The 22,851-nt window shown below is 31.6% G+C and overlaps 1 protein-coding gene across 2 annotated transcripts in view; it reads right to left on the bottom strand.

Annotated features, from left to right (window-relative positions):
• Positions 1-20,107, bottom strand: part of LOC142326328 (uncharacterized) — a 56,763-nt gene extending 36,656 nt beyond the window's left edge. Inside the window, exons 1-5 of one of the 2 annotated variants that reach the window (XR_012756760.1) lie at positions 19,733-20,107; positions 16,405-16,496; positions 13,077-13,159; positions 8,351-8,536; positions 5,016-5,367 (exon numbers count right to left, since the gene is read on the bottom strand). Coding sequence is in view for 1 of the 2 variants with exons in the window: in XM_075368743.1 (XP_075224858.1) it covers positions 8,396-8,536; positions 13,077-13,159; positions 16,405-16,496; positions 19,733-19,983 (567 nt within the window). In the remaining variant the exon portion in view is untranslated. Of the gene's footprint in view, positions 1-5,015; positions 5,368-6,357; positions 8,537-13,076; positions 13,160-16,404; positions 16,497-19,732 lie in introns of those variants that run through there. The other variant, XM_075368743.1, reaches the window with a different exon arrangement.
• Between the last annotated feature and the right edge of the window lie 2,744 nt (positions 20,108-22,851).

The raw sequence follows: 22,851 nt of genomic DNA on the forward strand, positions 1-22,851 counted from the left end.
GTGTTTGTCACTTATGTCTCGGAGGTTATTCGGGAAAAAATCCAGATGCGAGTGGAAGAAATGTATTTTCAAAGACATATTACATCCCATGGCCTGCATGAAGTAAGAAGTTGATTAACAATATCATGGTAATTGTCAAAGTTTTGTTTGCTGAAAAAACTTTTGCAAACGTCTTTAAATGAACCCCAAGCTGCACTTTCTACATTATTTAACATTAAGTTAAATATATCATCTTTGACCAACTCTCTTATTTGAGGACCAACAAATATTCTTTCTTTAACTTTTCCTTCACTTACATTCAAAAATTTCTGTCTGATGTACATAAATCCACGACTATCCTTCTTCATTGCTTTTACAAAATTTTTCATTAGTCCTAGCTTGATATGGAGAGGAGGTAAAAATACATTTTTGGGTTCATATAAGGGGTCGAGAATAATAGTTTCCCATTTGGAGTTAAGTTGTCTCATTTCTTCCACTCTTTGGTAACATAATGTTTATCCCCAGCTCGGCTGTCCCATTAACAAAGAAAACACGTGTACTTAGTATAGCCTAACTGCATGCCTAACAAAATTGCTATAACTTTCAAATCACCAGATATATTCCAGCTATGTTTTTTATAATTTATTTTTTCAAGAACATCTTTCATCAAATCGTATGTCTCTTTCAAATTAATACCATAAGCGACTGGTATCAAAGGATATTTGTAACCGTTGTGTAGTAGAGCCACTTTTAAACTATACTTGGACGAATCTATGAAAAGGCGCCAGTCGCCTCAGGTTTATGAACTTGTCCTAAGTGGAACATAAGTTTATCAATATTTGTGCAATAAACCAAATTATTTTTATCAATAAAGTACTGAGAAAGTTCTTTTTGCCAGCTTCAAAAGGCTGAAATTTTTGTATTTTTTTAAAGTAAATTCCAACCTTGCAGGCTTGATCCTAACAGTTTAGCTTCATTTGTTGATAAATTTAAATCCCTGAACACGTCATTTAATTCACCTTGTGATATAAGATGTGGCTTATTGGAAGATAATTCAAAGTCAAAATCATTGTTGTCTTCTTCAGTAATGACCACATTCACAGGGAGCTCAGGAACTGGAATAATTTCACTGTGAGGTACAGGCATGATTTAAGATTGCAATGAAGGATATTTTACAGTATGTTTAGATTTTTTAGGAATTCCAGACACATTTGTTAAACAAAGGTAACAATCTGTTACGTGATCCTTTGCTTCATGTCAAACCATAGGTACATAGGTCATAATATGCGACTATGATATGATTTAATTCTTTGTCTAGTATTGTTTATTTATAGCTTACAAATTATGTTAACAAAGGAAACAATAAAAAATGAGCTAACAAAATACAACATAGGATCTTAGAATGCTAACTATACATTGAAAAATGAAAAAAATTTTTAATTAAAATTTAAAATTTTTCAAAAATTGTGGGTGATATAAAGATTCTGAGTTCATATTTGTTTTCAGCATCAAAAAACAGACTAAAATCATGTTATCGCATGTTAGGTAACAAAAATTATGTTTATTAGTGTTATTTTCAAAAAATGAACTGGGAAATTTTTTCTTGCAGTTTTATAATAGTTTTATTATTGTTGTAACCAGCTGTTAGACAACTCTCTCTGATTCTATTTCATTTTTAAAAGTAATTTATTTTTGAAAGAAATGCATGATTTGGTTTAGAAGAAAAAGTCGCGTTCTATATTATTTTATTATATCACAAGTTCAAAATAAATTTTCAATTAAATTATCGGACGATATTTGGACCTCTGTGGTTCGTCAGGAACGCCACTCTTCGATCCGACGCGAGATTGCAATCCGTGTCCGAAGTGGGTGTGGCGCAGGCGCGCAGACTGTTCGGGACATCTGCCGAGAGGCCCAACCCTGATAGTTGTAAGGAAGCGGCCTCACGCCGTACTGGACGAACCACCGTGATGATGCGGTGCGGGAGCCGAGGATCGAGAAACCAGGCTTAGGGGCCTCCATATCGCGTAAGCTACAAACGGAACAACGCGTCAGTTACGTTTCCGGGCGAGTGAAAAGTTTTCAAGTATAAATTGTAAATCAAGTCCACGAGTTATACCGTCTCGCTAAGAGACAATGATGGAAGTCGGTAAGTTAAATTCTTTTTTTTTTTCTGATTGCGAACTTCCGCTAGACAACTCCGTAACTTGGAACCTTGCCGAAATGCCGACAGAGGTAAGGTATCGAATAAACGCCGTTTGGCGTCGGGAATGCGCGTTATTTTTTTTTTTTTTTGCGCTAGAGTTTCGTACATACATAATACACTTGAATATTCTCTTTGATACCAGAGATGTATATGATTGATGGGGAAATACCTTTCCTCTTTTCCTGTCATCCCAAATAAAACAAATAAAAATAACTTTTCCTTATTTTTTTTGTGTGTGTGTGTGTTCTGTTTCTTTTGTTACAGATACTCACAACAGTCACCACAACAAACATAAATGGTTTCTGCACTGCGGCCACGCGGTCCCCCCAAACCCTTCCCGGACACACGTATGTCTGGAGATTAACAATTATGTTTAGCAAGAAATATACTATATTTACTTCTTCTACAAAAGGCGATCGCGATTAGGTTTCACCAAAAATTGTAAGTTCCCTATCCCCTTTCCTTTCAAGAAAGAATGAAGGAACGAGCCCAGCAGCCACTGACAGACTGCATGGAAGAAAGAAGAAACCTGCACTTTCCCCCGTTCAGCCTTTCGGGGGCCACAGGAATACCAAGGTTAATGGTATGTAATTCCGATTACTGCCAATTCTCGGAAAGTGCAGGCCAAAGAAGAAAGACGAGGTCATCTGTAGAAAAAGAGGAAGAAGATGAAGAAGAAAGAAGACCCTCTACTCAACCCGACGTCACGGACAGGAGTCCGGAAGAGAGCCCAGCGGAGAGACACCGTGAAGGGCAGCCATGAAAGAAGTGAACGAAGAGCTTCTCCTAACTATCCTGTAACACTTACAATTAACTTAAATCAAATCAGCAATTGCGACTCCCTCCGGAGAAGGGGGTGCATTGCTCCCTCCATACAGTTAGTGCCCTGTTGTGGCGTATTCCTGCTAGCCTATAAGGCGTTAGCACCGAAAGGACTTCAGTGGACGGGTCTGAAGGGGCATTACGTCGGGAGGACAGGTTTCAATAGCCTAGCCTCCTGCGGTCGGACCATAAAATGGGTTCGACAGCGCTGGTAAAAACAGATTGGAATGCTATTAAATTCATCCTTAAAAATGTTAAATATAAAATAACACAAAACTTGAAAATTTAGACTCGTCATTAAAAATAAACCTTTAAAAACACGCCCGATAGAATCATCCAGCAGCAAGGGACACTGTCCAGGATCTGCGATTTGTTGGGAGAACTTGTAAAACTCCCGCCAACTTTGCATTCCATTCCATTCCAATTAAATTAATAATCATTATTAAAGTTTTTTACTTCCTTGTACAAAGTAAAGGAAGTATTGCGATTGTGAAAAATTTCAGTTTCAGATTTCAACAGAAATATCCATTTTAAACCTTGTCCGCCCACAATTGATTATTGATTCATAAGAAAAAAACTGAAGGAACAATCAACAATTGCAGATATTGAAAAGGTTTCCTACAGATTCTATATTTCTTTCTATAGACTTACAAAAACTCCTTAATTTGTTTCAATGATGATCACCACAACAATGTTAAATACAGAAAATGAGAGATTACAAATTCATGATAACTCTCATTACATACCATCATCATCAAAACTATATTAATTTTAGAACAATAACATTAATAATAATAGTAAATGAACTTTAATTTTAACTGAAAAAAATATATATACATACATTAGAGTACCAACATTATTCAAAAAGTAAGCAGCTTGAAAAGATACAATTTTTTCTCTTTTTTCCATTAGATGGAAAATTGTTTACGGGAGTGTTCACATCACTTTTTCACAAGAGATGGGTGCCAATCTGGGGTTGTCTACCAGAATGGTAAACTATGTAAAAAAAAATGAAAATCTACAAACTACATATAAAAAGAGAAAAATATAAAAAACCAAATGTGGCACTGGTATGGAAATTGATAGAAAAACAAAGAAACAATAATCAGATCCAAATAATTTTCCTACTTAAAAAAATTATTTATCTAACAACATTAAAACTTTAAAAGCTAAGACTAGTCAAAAAGATAATTTTTTGTATCGATGAACTGTAAACATACAAACAGAGAAACATCTGTACAAAATCTGTAATTATCAATAAATAAATAATTTAAGAATTTTTTTTAATTCTTGCGTCCAAGGACTTAAAATCTAACCTCAACTCAACTAGAACAATCCATCCTTATTCCTCACATTTTTTCTACAGTTACCTACTGCACCTTCATTCATCAGATAACATACACATACACAAAAAAAAAATATATATCCAAACATGCTATTACTATTCATAACCAGATTTAATAATTAAATAACTGGTTTAAATCAAAATGAAAATGTACTGGGTTCCTGTACATATCTAGCTAATTTACACAAACTTAAACTATTTAAATATTCTATAACACATCCCTTGTCACGAATATTTATTTATTTTCTTAGATGTTATCTATATAATATTCCAATTGTTTTTTAAGGGCAGGCAGATATCGGGTGAGTTACTATTGGCTGAAATCCTTGATCATCTAAAATGCAGCACTACAAGTAAACTTTTAATAACATTCAATGTAACCTGTAAATACAATGGATTAAAAGAGAAATACAAATAGAAAATTTTCAAGTACATCGTAAAAATTTTACAAACAGAAAGAATAAGTTTGGGTTTGTAAAGGGACTTCATTACAGGAGGAAAAAATCAAGATTAGTATAAAAATTCATTATTAAAAAAAAAATCTATAATATATATTGTCATTACATTTACAGTATACTCACAAGAGATATCATGCGCGCACACACACACCAGATATAACCTGAAAAAAAGGATTTATATCTCAATAAGTAAAACATGATTTACCTTCTTTGGTATTGCAAGCAGTGAAACTAATAGCTGATTTTGTTCACAGTGAATTGCTATGTTTTATTGTTGACAATAAATTTTATTTCCATAACCAATCAAGATTACGTTCACTTTTCTGTTTCCAGTGTTGACGTTGTAGTAATACAGTGTTCCATTGTAGTGATACATAGAATACTTAAAGAAAATATTTCATCAAAGGTTTCTAGACATCAATGTTCAACATTATAATCCTGTGTGAAATTTATATGTAAGTTCTGAGAACTACATCTATCAAAAACACACTCAAATCTGGAATACCATCTATCCTGTTGAGAAGTTAGATGATATTTCGAATCACAGAGCTCAAAGTCTGAAAAAATCAGAAAATTAGCACAACAAGGAAAAATCTCAAGCAGTAATATACACAAAGGACTGATTAAAGTTGAAAACTACAACTGAACAAAATAATTGCAGTGCATCAATTCACAACACTGATTTTCATAAAAACTTTTTTCCAGATGTGTCATGGTTTCATTTTTCAGTTCATGCAGCAATCTGATGTGGATAATCCTCATGATATCTTAGTAAATGACAAATTAATTTGAGTTTGGTGTGCTATATCATGTAAGCGAATAATCAATCAGTTTTTCCAGAACACAACTCAGAATGTCATGACAATGAAATCATTTATCGTTTCATCTACCTACGGATTAAATAAGCAAGAAATTGCTGGAGCACACTTCCAACAAAGATGGAGCAATGTTACAAACAACAACGTTTCAGAAAATTTGGAGGTAAGCTTATTTCAAAGCATATCTGGCCCCCACCAAAATCCCTAGGTCTTACTCCTACAAATTTTTATTTAACAATTAATAACGAAAGGATTTGTTTACAAGAATAATTCTCATATTTGGATGAATTGAGAAATAACTTAACTAAATTTATAAATGCAATCACTACTTTGGTGCTTCAGTATATAATTTCATGCCTAGAAGCAAATGGTGGCCATATCAAGCACCTCCTGTAAATAAAAATTCATTGTAGTAAATATTATTCCTGTTTCTATCATTACTGCTTGAATGTAATAAATTAAATGTCTGTAAACATTGGCACACAGTTTCATTTGGAACACCAATTTTACAGAGAGGTTACAATCAATCACTAAATCTAAGAACTTTCATTAGTGATTATTGTTCTATAATGATATTCACAGTATTATGCATCACAAAATAAAACAAATTTTAATTCAAAACATCTTCAAATAAATTTTAACAGTGTCCTTTGGAAATGACACCAACAAAACTGTAAATACACTAACAAAAACGTTTATAATAATTTTTTATAACACTTTCATCACAATTTACACCAATAATTACAAAAAATTCTTAGGGAGAAGCAAACTGAGATTTTAATTAGTGAAACAATAAAAACCTCTGATAAACATTGTATTAAAATTAACATTTTACACGGTTTTTAAATAACATTAAACATCTTGATTGTTTTTAATGATTAAGGGAATCATTATACGAGGGACATTCATTAATTAATGAGACAAATTGATGTAGGAAAAAGCTGTGTATTTTTACAAAGTGAGACTTTTACTACTTCTCAATATAATCTCCAACAATATTAATACACTTGTCCCAACTATGAACTAGTTTTTTTATACCTAATGCAAAGAAGTCTGTCTTGTTGTTTCAGTCACTTTCCCACAAATTCTTTGACCGCCTCAATGTTGCAGAATTTTTTTCCATGTAATGTCTTCTTGAGTGGACCAAACAAATAAAAATCAAAGGGAGCCAAATCTGGACTGTAGGGAGGATGTAGTAGTATCTCCCAGCCCATTTTTCCAATAGTTTCTTGGGTTAGCTGAGCAGAGTGATGGCGAGCATTGTCGTATAGCAATATCACAAATTTCTCAAATCTGTGATCACAAGATCTCAAATTTCTTTGAGATCTGCGATGTTTTTCTCTCATTGCTGGCTTTACTCTTTTCATCAGCATGTCTGAGTAGCAAACACTGTTTAATGTAAGCTGATTTTCCAAATAATCACAAAAGATGACACCTTGGGCATTCCAAAAGATGGTCAACATGACTTTTCCTACTGATGTTTACGTTCTGAATTTCTTTCGGACAGATGAGCTGGTGTGCTTCCATTCAATGCTTTTTCATTTCAACTCTGCTTCAAAATGGTGAACTCAAGTTTCATCACACGTTAAACTCTTGTTTAGAAAAGGGTCACCTTCCTTTTCATTATGTTCTTTCAAGTCTATACACACTGAGTTCCTTGTGATGTCGCGTTAACTCTTTTGGGACCCACCTTGCACATATTTTGTTGTACTTGAGCTTGTTTATTGATAACATTATGAACTGTACCAACACTTACTGCAACTATTTTTGCTATATATCCAACTGTAATATGTCAGTTTTCACAAATAATGTCGTCAATGTGGGTTTCAAGTGAAGGAGTTGACAGTTCAACTGACCAGGACACTGTTCATCAGTCACTGAGGTTCGACCATTTTTGAACTGTTCTACCCACTTATAAAAATTTCCGCGGTTCATATAATTTTCATTATACTGTAAAATCATTCGAGAAAAGATTTTAGATGGTTTTTCACCTTCAGAAAGCAAAAAAAAAAATCACTGAACGTTGTTCAACTAATGTAGAAACTTCAAGCAGACACGCCATCATTAGATGCAACAAAGAGGTTATAAGCAAAACAATTTTTATCTGTCAGCTGTTCTCAGCTCATCCCAGTCATGAAAGTACAAAACTCCTCCTACAAACTGTTTCATTTCTACATCACTTTGTCTCTTTAGTTATTGAATATCCCTTGTAAATCTTTCCTACAATATCTATGTCACTGTTTCCAGTTACAGCAGTTCTTTGCTACTTTATATGAAAATTATATTAAGTGCTTCAAATGGATCTATAAAATTGGGACAAGAATTAAAGCAACATATTAATGTTTCTGTTGAAACTATACATTATTATGCATGCTTCTATTAAATGATAGTTTTTTATTATTTATTTCAGTAACAAATTAAGAAATATTAAACTAATCAAATTTTGTTTAAAAATATAATTTCAATTTCAGTTCTGCTACATTTTTTGCATACAAAAATATAACAAAAAAAAATGGAAATTTCTCATCATAATTAACTATAATTGTGAATTAACCCAATTATTACAAATATTAATGTAATTATTTAAGATAAATAAATATGATTATTAATTTCATTTATGTGCATTTCTTTAATTAGATCATAGAATCATGATTTTGAACTGGAAATTCCATTTTTTCCTTTCACTCTTTCCTTTATTATTTAAATTCTTGTTGATTACCACCTCAAAAAAGATCTTCATTGATATAATAAGAGATTATATGTTGCCTCAATCTATTTCAGGTTCTATAATGTTAAAAGAACATGAATTGTCTTTTGGATGTAATATATCTACAACATCCCATAATGTATCTTTATTAATAATATCATCGCCGCATATTAATTTCATCAAAACAATGCCATCTACAATCTGTAACAAAATTATTCAATGTTAAAAATTTCTTAACTGGAATACTTGAAAATATAACAAACAGGTTTCCATTTTTTAGATATAAATTAAATTAAAACAACAAATAAATAATCCTGGCAAGTTAAAATTTAATTTAGTAGTAGTCTTTTTAATTAATTTAATATAGTAGTCTTTTTTCTTCTAATCAAGTACACCAATACAAGATGTAAATTACCTCACTGACTTTGTGACTGATTACACATGTCACACACATTAACCACAACAAAAATTAAAAATAAATCAACATGAGGAGGATAATATGGCAATTGATTGGAAGACATTATGATGCTCAAAACTATTTTAAAGTAAACATGGTTATTACTTAAAAGTAAGTAAAAGTAATGCTCTTGAGGTTTTGGAAAAAATTGATTAGAAAAACAGGATTTACAAAATGACTAACAGTACAGAAAATTCATTAAAATTAATAAGAAACCTCTAACTAGATTCATTTAAGAAGGTTATACGCAACTGTAATAATTCATTGGGTTCTGAAAAGAAATTCAAGCTAATTCTTTCTAATCCATTCATATCAAAATTATATTGTCTCCCAAAAATATCAATACCTACACAGGTAGTCAATTACACAAATTGCTCCTGGAATAAAAGCTCTTATTAAGAAAATTATAATTTTTTTGCAAATTATACATTTTTCCATTAAAAACAACTTTTTGTACTAGTAATTTAAAAAATGAAATTTTACAAATTAGTGAAGTTTCTACATCTTTTGATGTGACTGCGCTATATCCCAGCATTCCCACCAAGGAAACAATGGAGATTTTGAAGGAACGATTGAATAAAGTGAATATATTTTTGTAAAATTGCAAAGTACATAAGATTAACAGGTTTATGTATGAAACAAAACGCTGTTCAATTTAATATTGTTCTTTATAAATATGCTGGAACAGCAATGGATAACATCCTATCTGCTTTACTGGTTAATCTTTAGTAGGATAAAGTCTTGTATCTAGACTGGGTAAAAAATTTAAAAAAACCATCTCAATAATGTAATGGCAAACAATACCCATACTGCCACTCCATGAAAAAAAGCAAGAGCCCAAGTATTTGTCTGAAGAGATCAAGGGAAACCATGGTAAAACCTTGATCAGAGCAGAATCACAGAATACACAATAGGCCTAGTGAATAAAAAAAAGTAATCAGTCGTGAGTGATGACTTAGCTTAAAAGTGTTCATTTCTGAGTATACAGTGGGGTTTAAGTGAATAAATGTTTACTTTTGAATGTTTATGTTTAATATTTTAAGTGTATTAAACATTTAGTATTCACTTAAACTCAATACTCAAATGTATGTACATTTGTTAATATTTTGTTATGACTGACTTATGAAAAGATGTAATCAATTGTCATGTGGTGCAAAACACCTAAATTGCGCAGTTAAAAAATAATCTACACAATATAAGACTACTGTGAACAAAAAGATCTGACGTTCACACCATGAGCAATGAACCAATTAAGCGAAGTGACTGGGAAAAACACTGCTCGATATGTTAAATAGGGAAGAAAATCCAGTATTTTTCAAAAGTGCCCTGTGAAATAACAGTTGGCCTACACAGCTGTAAATGAAGTTGTGAAACCAAATCGACTGCAACAGTTGATTATGAAAATACTATTGATATTCCAAATTCCTCCCTTGAAATGAATATGAAAAGAAGATAATAAAAAACATCATTTTGAAAGCAAAGATGAAACAGAAGAAACATCAGAATTATCTACACCAGAACTGCAGTGACTAGTGTTAGCGTTAAAAGCAACGCCAAATTTTGGCAGAACAGCGAAAACTGATTAAAATACAAATGGAAAAAGAAGAATTTTTAATGAAAATATTGAAAGAGAAATAAAAGGAAATAAAGATAAACGAAATGATGTAACTATCACAAATCCTAACATTTTCTCACAATTACAAGTACAAACGTACTTGAGTTTTGATAAGATATCAATTATCCTTGCTAAACCCATTATCCCTTCTTTTAAATTATATACTTACAATAAACTGACTGCCTAAATGGCACATCTGTTAAGCTTGGTGGATGGGATTCCTTATCAAGGTCACCTTTGGCATGTGTGTAAAGTTAGCCTCACTTCCCATGAAGTACTTATGAAATCTTAACAAAAATGGTTATGATTTTTTTTTATTAAACTTGTCGCTTTAGCTCAAGCTACCTCGATGTTTGGTTGGTTGATTTGGTGAAACTTATGCTTGCTAAGTCACCCATTACTTGCTCATACTGTACTTTTATTATTTTAATTTTGTTTTATTTTTTTATCTTTTACTTTTAATTATATATATTTTTTTAATCATATTCACAAAGAAAGGGAAAAGGGGAAGTGATATTACAAATTCAATAATCTTAAAATGTCAAGACTTTTTTGTTCCTATATTGTTTTTATTTGATCTTCACCATTTAAATCATCCCGGGATCCACGGTATGATCATTATATTCAACCACATTTTTGTCTGGTATTTCCAAATTGTCATTTAAATATTTAACAACAATATGCAAAACTGCACAGCATACTATTATTCTCGGGATTTTTTCTGTGGATACTCAAATTCATCAATACCAGGAACCTCATTTTTAATTGATCAAATACTCTTTCTATAATGACCCTCCCTTGGAATGTAAATTACTGAATCATTCCTGTTGTCCATATATTGGAAGTGGAAAGGGAGTAAGGAGCCATGGAGATATAACATAACTGCTGTCACCTAAACAAGCAGAATCTGCCATTAAACAGATATTCTTTTTATTGCATTTCAGTCATCAAAGTTTGCCATCATTTACACTCCCCAGTCACTACACGTCTATGCTAGTGAACCTTTCGATTGCATCACATGTTACTGTCGTTAATACTAGCATAATCCATCCTATTTATGTACTAGTCAGCAGATACCATGTGGTCTCTTTATTTCTACATGTGTACAGTTGACAGCAGGTATTCAGAAACGAGCTTCCCAGTTAACTTGTGCTTCATTCAGTTTGTTCAGTGTTGACAGGAATTTTAATCGCTCATCTACCTTCTGCAGAATATGATCCAAAACGAAATCAAGTGTTTACACATTGTTGTACGATGTACAACAGAAAAATCTTCTGGCAAAATCTTCTGCCACTCCACTTTAATAACCAGGATCACTAACACAGTTAGAAACACTTCCATCTTGTCTCTTCGGCTTAGTGCACCACCTCTAGTTTCGTCAATGTCTAGCAGAAAATTATCACATAAAAAACCAACACTCTAATATTCAAATCTTAACAACTGTTTACATTTGGACAGATCTATATTCTTCGTTCTTTGTAACACTTTACTTCACAGATAGGCATAAAAGCAGCAATCACTCTTTAATGAATGGAAAAATAAGTAAACAGTTTCAGCAAGGAAATACCCTACCTTAAAAATTATTGAATGTTTACTAAACATTTGAAGGTTTGCCTTAATTTTATTCACAATGAATTAAATGGAAACTGGCGCTCAAAGTTGAGTATTGCCTTTTAATTTTTACTCTCCAATTAAAGTGATTACTTCAGATTTTGAAGGTAAGATCTTTTTACTTTTTTTATTTACTAGGCCCAATAGTTATGTCAAGCCTAAGATTATATCTTCAATTTTCTAAATATCCCACGTGGGCCCTAAACTATGATCTGACAACTTATTTTTATCTAGAATACTCATTCTAGACTTTTCAGAAATCTGTAAGAGGTAATGTACTTCAGATGATATGCATAAATATAATAAACATTTAATAATGAATAATGATGACAAACTTGGTATTTTATTAAGGTATTTCAAAGGAAAAAAGTAAAATTTGATTTTGCTGCAAATGAAATCAATCTGATCATCATAAGAGAATTTATCATCTAATAAAACAACCAGGAAAGTTATTTAAAGCTGTTCAAAGTTAGATGGTTACCATCCATTCAGTGAATAATATTTTGGACAGCTAACAAAATTTTTAATCCCTTTAAAGTAATTAGCATCAGATATAGATATAGTTGTGACATCTACAAGATTTTGGGGCAATTGATAAGCAATAAACAAATATGGAAGGGTCAAAAATATTATTAATAAAATACCACACAAAAGAATGACAAACTAGGATAAACAATATTTTTTTTTTAATATAAAAAAGAATTAAGTTGCAAACACTTCACTAACAAAAAAGAAAAAAAGAAAAGAAGAGTAAAAGTAAGCGTAAAATATCAATCAAAACAAAATTTTAAAAAACATAAATAACAAAGTAAAGAAAATCTGTTGAATAAAGGGAGGAAACTAAAGTTAAGTTCATTTTAAACTTGATGAAGTCAATTAGCTATCAAAGAAAATATCATTACGTTTAGATGATAATGAATATAAAACAGTACTGTCTTCCAAGCTTATAAAAAATCAAGATCTAACACAATTTAATTTTACAACACAATTGCTTGTATTTTAAATGACAAAAGTGCATATAGTTTTGAATTGACAATTTATTTTTTTATAGCACTTACCATACAACAAATTGTTACAAATGTATCACAGACTTGAGAAAATGCTGATTTCTTGGGATCATGGAATATAAACTGTGTTTCTCCTGTTAAAAAATATTAATTCTATTAACATAAATAATGTAAAATAAAATATTTAATAAATAAAGTAAATTTTAGCGTATTATTTTTTCCATTTGTTGGTTTAAATATATAACTTTAATTTTAATTATTACTTATATTTAATTATCTTTATATTTACCGAGACACTGCCCTCCAATCACACAAAGTCGATCCTTTCTTAAAAATTGACATAATTAAAAACTACAAATGTCTGAAATGATAAACAGAAAAATACACGATTTTTAAAAATTCATGTCAAAACATTTTCAGTCACGTTTTCAATAATTGATGCTATCTTTCTCATTGTGGTATCAGCAGATGTTATTACTAGCAGTTTTTTTTATTTTTTTGGGGGTTAGACTGATAAGAAATTAAAAATGCAGTCACATAAGTAAGTTGAATCTAAATCATATCTGGTCATTATTTAATATATCATTGTTGTTTGTTTATAGCATTCATAATGTTCAGACAAGAAAGTTATAACACTTTACTGGCACTGGCTATCTATTCTAGTGGAAAAATAGTGGTACATGAAAAAAGTTACCAAAGATTTATTTTTTGTGGTGGTGCTAATTTATGATGAAGTTTTATTGTTAAGTTACCATTACACGTTTAAATAACCAAAAAACGTTTAAAACAACATTTTTTAAATTTGGCATTTCCTCTGCCCTTCACCACCAAAATCAGTTTCCAAGAAATGTTGATTTTTCTATGTTTACAACAGTAAATGGAAAAACTAAAAAAAATCTCACTGTTAATTGTACAACCAATAAAGTTTTGATAAAAAGGTTGCTTTTTTAGGGGTAGGGGGTGAATTATGATGAAATTTAATTGTAATATAATTATTAAAAGTTTAAATAGACCAGGGAAGGTTTAAAAAATCAATATCTTAACTTTGATCACCTCCCCCACCCCAATACTGTCCCCAAAGTATCTTTTTAGGGTCATTTGCATTTCGACTATGCCTAGGAAGATATTAAAGAAATTTGGTTAAAAAATATGCCATAAAAATGATATCTTTTTCAATTTTTGTGGAAAGGGATAGAGCATTTTGAAGCAACTTCTTTACAAATGTTAGGATGTGCATGCACTGAGTTTAATATAAAGTGAGGTTATGTTTGCAATATTTTGAGAAAACAAAAAACTATCTAATTCACCTGCTGGAGATATAGACCCCCAAAATTTTACCAAGAAATTGCCCCATACATGAGTTTCTGTACAAAATTTCATCAAAATCAGTCTATCCAATAAAAATTCATTAAATTTCAAACACACCAGCACATACACATATGTACGAACATTACCCTCTATTTTTTTTTTTTGGGGGGGGTTCCTGGGTCATGAAACATCAAGAAATGCAAAAAAAAAACCCCATCTTTTTATCGATTACCGTACTTTCCTTGTTGCAGTATAGCTCTAGAGCATATGATACCAGGAAAGTAAAAATGCTCTTTTTGGGTATATTATATGTACCCAATACACTGAAATGAAACAAAATGCATCCAGTGTTGCTGTCATTAATGATGACTACAATTTGTATCTGACATGGTTGGCAAATGTTGATATTTTAGTCTATATTTGACTGCTGAAGAAGATTGTACAGTAGGAGCAGTTCGGTTAATAAATTCTAGGGCACTGTGTTTGGCGAATGTATTAAAAATAAAATATAAGATGAACAAGGTAAACTTTAATTTTGTATTTTAAAGTTTTTAGTTTTTCTGTTTTCCTATTTTCCTCATTTCACTACTATAGAAATAAATGCTGCATAAATTGTACACACTGAGTGAACACTTGTGGGCAAAGTGAGCTCTCAACATTTTTGACTCAACTGTGTTTATTCAAAAATAACTTTAAAACAGTATAAAGTTTATACTAAAAAATGTTTTATGGCTGGAAAATTGAATCATCAAAGGTAAAAATTCGTCTGCAAGTCTGATTTCCACGTTCAAAAAATTGTACCCAACCTCTTCACTAATTTTTAGGTTATATGTCATAACCTGCAAATTTTCCTTCCTAATGATTTTTTTTTGTGGGCGAAAAACGCCTGGGCGTTATCATCGCCCGGTAGTTATTAGTAAAAGGGTAAAATAACTCCGAAATAATAAACTAAACAAAGTGTAAACGTAATATTAGTCATATAATAAAAATTTACTAAAACAAGCCAAGAAGGCAAAATAAAACCCAACGCTAATACCATAGACAAAGTTGATAAAATATAAAAGTTAAAATAATAGAATAAAGAAAGTATAAAAACTTACCTAACTCCAATGGGTTGTGCAAAAATCCCCTCCCCGAATAGTAAAATTAAATACATAGAACCAAAAAATCAAATTGAAAATAAAGGTTAAAATTATTAAAAAAACTCTACTTACAGAAAAACATATATGAGAATATTAAATCCTTTGCAGTAACCCAGTACTATGCAAAAAGAGAAACATCCATTCCAAAATCCCGCCATTATTGCACAAGATATCACGAATGCTGCTGGGTATATTAAACTGACGACGCAACATCGTATAGCATATCCAGTCCACGAGAATGTGGTGCAGTCATGCGGCAATTGCATCGTGTGCACAGGAGTGGGGGTCTTCTCCTGACATTAGATATTCGTGTGTGATCCTCGTATGCCCGGCTGTACTGAACTGTAACCGGCAGAGGACCCTTCCTCACGACGAGAGTTCCTGCAAGAGAAGCCCCACGGCAACACTGAATCTTTAATCCGTCGAAGTTTATTATCGACACCAGTCGATAATAAGTGATTGTTTTGTACGATTGATAAAATCAAAGGTAGTAACTGGGGTGGTGAAAGGAGGCTGAATACACGCTTCTTTGGCAGCAGAATCTGCTCTCTCTTTACTTAGAATTCCAACGTGGCTAGGGATCCAGCAAAAACGTACGACCCTGTTTCGTTTACCTAACTCAGCGATTTTATCATAAATGCCAACGACGACAGGATGTCCTAATGATGTAAAAGCACTTCACCGAAAGATAGTTAAATTCTCCATAAGGATGGTCATTAATATTAATGTTTTGAAATCTACAGTAAATAATAAATGATTATATTTCTAAAACTGCTACAATATTTTACCATTTTATTTATTTAATAACATCTTGGATAATATGAAATTTAAGCAAAATGTGTAATTTATAAAATAACAATAATAACTGTCAAGGTTATCAATGCATTCATTTGAAGAATGCTTGTTTCATATGTAATTTTAATACTTACGTGTTTGATTAGTCTGTGGTTTTGCTGTAATTGGTGAATTGTGTGATTTAGTTGTAGCTGGCAGCAGAATATTCTTTTTTGAACCACTTTCACTGAAATTAGAAATTTTGTTTGCCAAATTAATTTTTTTACAGATTTAATATTTTAAATTGTTTAATTAACATTATTATTAATATAAATTTACATATACTACATATAATTGCTATAGTGATTGCCTACTAAAATATGTTCTGAGAAACTACACCAAACATTGTTAAAACTATGTGATCTATGAAATCATATTAATAAATATGGCTTTGGTGATTACTACTTTATGACCTAATACTTCTGCTATTATTGCTAATCTGGGGATATAAGTAACCTTAAAGCAGAATGAAAACATATGTTTTGTTCATAAAAATTTCCTAAAATAAGTCTCTTCATGTAAAAAATATTTTTGCGAACGTCATTAAATGAAGCCCAAGCTGTACTTTCTACATTATTTAACATCGAATTAAATATAAATACATCATCTTTGACCAACTCTCTTATTTGTGGACCAACAAATATTCCTTCTTTGATTTTTCCTTCACTTACATTCGGAAATTTCTGCCTGATGTACAAAAATCCAGGACTATCCTGCTTCATTCCTTTTACAAAATTTTTCATTAGTCCTAGCTTGATATGGAGGCGGAGTAAAAATATATTTTTTTGGATTCAACTAAGGGCTCATGAATAATATTTTTCCCATTTGGAGTTAAGTTGTCTCGTTTCTTCCACTCTTTGATAACATAATGTTTATCCCTAGCTCAGCTGTCCCATTCGCAGAGAAAACACATGTACAGTATAGCCTAACAAAATAGCTATAACTTTCAAATCACCAGATATGTTCCAGCTATGTTTTTTATAATTTATTTTTTCAAGAACATCTTTCATCACATCTTATGTCTGTTTCAAATTAATACCATAAGCGACTGAAATCGAAGGATATTTGTTATCATTGTGTAGTAGAACCACTTTTAAACTATACTTGGACAAATCTATGAAGACACCAGTCCTCAGATTTATGAACTTGTCCTGAAGTGCAACATAATCTCATCAACATTTGTGCAATAAACCAAATTATTTTTATCAATAAAGTACTCAGAAAGTTCTTTTTGCCAGCTTCGAAAGCCTGAAATTTTTGTATTTTTTTAAAGTAAATTCCAACCTTGCAGTCTTGATCCTAACAGTTCAGCTTCATTTTTTGATAAATTTAAATCCCTAAAAGTCATTTAATTCACCTTGTGATATAAGATGTGGCTTATTGGAAGATAATTCAATTTGTTGTCTTCTTCAGTAATGGCCACATTCATAGGTAGCTCAGGAACTGGAATAATTTCAATGTGAGGTACAGGCCTGATTTAAGATTGCAATGAAGGATATTTTACAGTATGTTTATTTTTTTTAGAAATTCCAGACCCACTTGTTAAACAAAAGTAACGTTACATGATCCTTTGGTTCACGCCAAACCATAGATACATCAAATGGCAAAGCCTTTCATGTACCTTTCAGCCATCCTCTTAAATATACAGAACAATTAGTGCATACTATATGCGGAGCCCATGTCTTATCCTGATCACAAATTTTACACTGAAAGTACAAATCGTATGCTTTTTTAATTAAAGGTGTAATGTTTTTTCTATTTGATTTTATGGTAAACTCACCACATACATAACAAAAGGCATCCACACATCCTTTACACAATTTCAAGGCATTATATTATGACACTGCACTGTTAACAAACTTAAGACAGCAATAAGACAACAAAATTAATTCATTCCTAAATCCAGTGCTTAATACAAACAACACAGCTGTGTTTTCAGCTACATGTTTTGACCTGCAAAGACATGATTAATCTTGTCCATGAAGGCTCACTCTGCAGAATTACATATGTCATAATATGTGACTATGATAGAATTTAATTCTTTGGCTAGTTTTGTTTATTTATAGCTTACAAATTATGTTAACAAAGTTAAACAATAAAAAATGGGCTAACAAAATACAATATAGGAGCTTAAAAGGCTAACTATATGTTGAAAAATGAAAAAATCCTTTAATTAAAATTTAAAAATTGTTCAAAAACAGTGAATGATAGAAAGATTCTGATTTCACATTTGTTTTCAGCATCAAAAAACAGATTAAAATCACATATCGCATGTTAGGAAACAAAAATTATGTTATCAGTATTATCAATACCATGATTTGCTACATCACAATTCTTCCAAATTTCTCTTATGAAAGAAAAAAATTGTTTTTTATCACTGACAACTTAAATTTGAAAATAATCATAAATAAAAAAAACACATGCAATAAACACAACATAAAGATTGATAAAACTAATGTTTTATCAATCTACAGTTAAGCGGACCAATGGTGTTCCGGTGGTAATTATGATTATGATTCATTCATTAATTACTAAACAGTATATAAAGAGCATCAATAAAGTACCGGAACCCTTAAAAGATAATTTAAAGTGGAGGGAATATTGTTGTAACCCATAATTTAAAAATAATTGAAAAACAAAAATTATGGTGTAAAAATATTGTGCTACGATAACCCTAACAAAATGGCAGCCATTTAATATGTTTTACAGCTAGTTTCAGTGTCCTACACTACACTCTAACAGTGGTCTCATACCAAAAAAGTAGATTGTTTCAAGAGAGGAGCAATTGCTAAATTTTTTCGACTTTTTTTAGTGTTTCACTGATGAACAGTTTTAAGAAATAGTAGGCCGCTTTTGAAACTAGCCGTGAAAAATATAATATCACCACCACTTTGGTTAGGGTTGTCATACCTAAAAATTTTTTTATAGTTGTCATAACCCTACCCTTTCCATTTAAAATTTACAAATGGAGCTCCTGGGTGCTTGAGATGTAGTGATCTCATACCAAAAAGATTGCTTTGAGGTAGAAGTATTTGCGAAACTTAATTTTTCTACGTTTAATGGTCGAAAAGTTAAGGGTCTCTATTTTAAAATTATCCCTTGCAACCCTACAAATGTATCACTTCCTTGTTCTAATTTAGGTTCGATTTAATAAGTCCTGGAGCAGAAACATTCATTGAGCCACAACTTCATTAAAATGAACACTAAATCCATGTAGAAAATAATTACACTTTATTACAGCTTTACTCAAATTTAGCAACACTATGGAATAGTTGTAACAGTCATTATACATTAACATTAATTGTAAATTTTCATTCAGAATTCATTTAATTTTAATTTGTTAACTTTGCATTTTTATGCAATAATTTAACCGATTTTATTATATTCATTATTTCCAAACTGGAAAACTATTTATGTACTTACCCGAGCACAGTTTTAGCAGTATCATTAACTTTTAATTTACAACTGCTATGTACTTTGTATGGCTGATTTGTTTCTAATTTTACTTCACTTGCTCTATGTCTTGCAGAAGTCTGGTACGAACATGAAGGTAAATCCACAGGATTATGCGGATATACTGTATGTTTTTCTTTAGGATCTTGTACATTATTAGACTTGTTCTTATCAAGATTAAATTTATCATTAAAATCAGTTTCCTGATCCTGAAAATACATTTGAATTTGTATTTTAAATGATGTGGATTAAATTTATTATGAATTTGTCTAATTAGTATTCTTTTCTGTTTTGCTTAAATATGCAAATCATGCAAATTCACTTGTCATTTATAGAACCTAAAAAAGAAAAACTTTTTTTGTGTGATGTTGTTTTTATATATATATTTTTTTGTGAATGTAATACTGTTTGATTATTTTTTTACACTATTCACGCTAATTTTATATTAAACTGTTACTTAGAAACAAAATAGTATTTTTGAATGTTTCATAAATATTACTTTTAATGAAGAAAATAATGACTAATCTTTTTCTTTTATTTAGAATGACTTCTTTTCCACTGTATTTAAAATTATATAGTGAAATTTTAGGTTGAACAGCCTTCATCATGTCAGAAGCTATACAGTATCTTTAACTCAAATAATGTGGGAAGATTACATTAGACAGATTATAGACAATATTTTTATCATTACACAGTATTTTTATCTCACTATTTACACAGATATAAATATAAGTAGTTTACATTAAATACCCGACTATTCGTACATAGAATTCTAAATAAGAATGTAATTACTTTTTCATTTTTGTTGTTTTTAAATATTAATGAATAGCACTGTGTTTTACCATAAAATAAATTATCTTCTAGGACTGGCTTTACTAGGACTTGAACGCTGGAACTCTCGACTTCCAAATCAGCTGATTTGGGAAGACGCGTTACCACTAAACCAACCTGATGGGTTTATCTTCTAGTGACTGATTTTGTCAATTTTAACATTTATAATTTCAACTCAATATTTTTTTTTGTAACTTTGTCAGCAATATCATACAAAAAACATTTTATATCTTTTTTTTTTCAGACCTTGATTGCAGGTCAGTTTATTATTCCTCTGCCAAACTAACTGTCTTTGGGTTAGTGGATTTTATAAAATTTTTTTGACTTCTTACAAGTGCTCAGCAATCTAGACTGGCCAGTTTAGTAATTGGTATCCTGGCTTCTAGATTGACAGATCTTATGTCTTAATTACAGACAAGTTTTGGCATTTTTTCATCTGTTACCCGTCTCTTCTTCCTGGTTAAAATATGTACATTCTACGTACAATATGCTAATAATAAGGTAAAAAAAAAAATTTGGATAACCATCAAGTAACAATTTTATTAGTACCTTCCTATTTTACAACAGTAGAATCATTTCAGACACATATGAAAAGTTGACCACAGTACCTACTACATGATGTTATTTACAGTGGTGGGCTTCATAGAAAATTTACTCACTGCCTGCACTTTACAGGAAAGTAAAGTATTTGAACACATTAATAGTATAAAAATGGTAAGTCCAAGGCATGGGAATTCCAGTACAGCAAACTGCAATCCTATTGGTCAGCTGTGATCATGTGACCAAAATAATGTAATCCTATTGGTTGATAGTGTCATCATGTCCTAGAGTTTCTGTCGAATTTTTCAATGTCGCAATAAGAAAACATTGTCCTGTTCCAGAATTCCTATACCACTTTCACAGGTTACAATAATGTATGTGAAATATCTTAAGAAAATTCTCTTAACCTTAAGAAAAAGTCTTAATCACTTCAGACGTTCCTTTCCAATAAATTGCATATCTCATGAACAAGTGTGGGGATTTTGAAAATTCAAACGGCATTTCATTCAGGCCCACAAGACAAATCAAATGGCAGGGGTTGGAGCCTCCAAAGGAGGGCTTATGAATAATTCGCTAATGGGTAGGAGTATCAATCGAATTGCAGTCACTGTTGCTTCTTATCTCGACTAATAAGGTTCGATAAAATGTCTTGGGTTTTTCCGAGAGGGGAACAGTAGTAAGCGAGCCCGTAGTTTGATAAGTGGTTACAGATACCAGCCTATCAGTATTGCGAACCGGGAAACAGACTACAAGAACGGTTGAATAGAAACGATCAGAGAATAGATCCATTAGACGCCAAGTGCAAACAACACACGATATCGCGTATTGTACTTATAAAGACTCTGAGATCAGACTGAAACGGACAAACGAAACAGATTAGCAAGTCGTCGATAAAAAAAAGTCATTGTTAAAAATCTCACCCGAGGACCTCTATCGGATATAGACTTGTGAAAATTTGTGTTCAAATCTGGCATCGATGATTTCAAAGGTGTGTTTATGGGAGACTCGTTACCGAAAAAAAAAAAATTCAGTAGTTAGGTATCGTTAACGTGGATAGCAAAATAAATTCCGGGACCCACTGGGTGTGTTAAGGAAAAAATAAGAATAACATTGAATACTTTGACGGTATCGTAAACTTAAGTCCTACGACGGAACTGGTAAGCTATTTTAAGACTTCCGACCAACTACCACTTAATATTTTCTATGATTACAAACGCAAACAGACTGGATACATTTAACTGTAGTCACTTGTGTTTAGAGTTTCTGGAAAAAGAATGTTTTGTTTATCATGAAAGACTTCATCGTTTAGTACCGACTTTTTTCCTCCCATCGAACTCGAAGAAGGTGAATGTAAAATAGGCCTGATTGATTTCACAACTTATAATAATATACCTAATGTGGAGAAAGGCAAGAACAATTTGTTTTATGAGCTGGCCTCCGTGGCATGAATGGTAGCATCTCGGCCTTTCATCCGGAAGTCCCGGGTTCGAATCCCGGTCAGGGCACAGCATTTTCACACACACTACAAATCATTCATCTCATCTTCTGAAGCATGCCTCGGTGGACCCCGAGGTTAAAAAAAAATTTGGTTTATGTTAACGACATGAGTATCGAATTACCCGATGTTTATGTAAGAAATCGAAGACAGAGGTGACGTTAAACATGAAATGACCAGAAAAATGTGTGATGATAATGACGATGAAGACAACGATGAGGAC

The sequence above is a fragment of the Lycorma delicatula genome, chromosome 6 (genome assembly GCF_047948215.1).
Source record: "Lycorma delicatula isolate Av1 chromosome 6, ASM4794821v1, whole genome shotgun sequence".
Classification (NCBI taxonomy): Eukaryota; Metazoa; Arthropoda; class Insecta; order Hemiptera; family Fulgoridae; genus Lycorma; species Lycorma delicatula.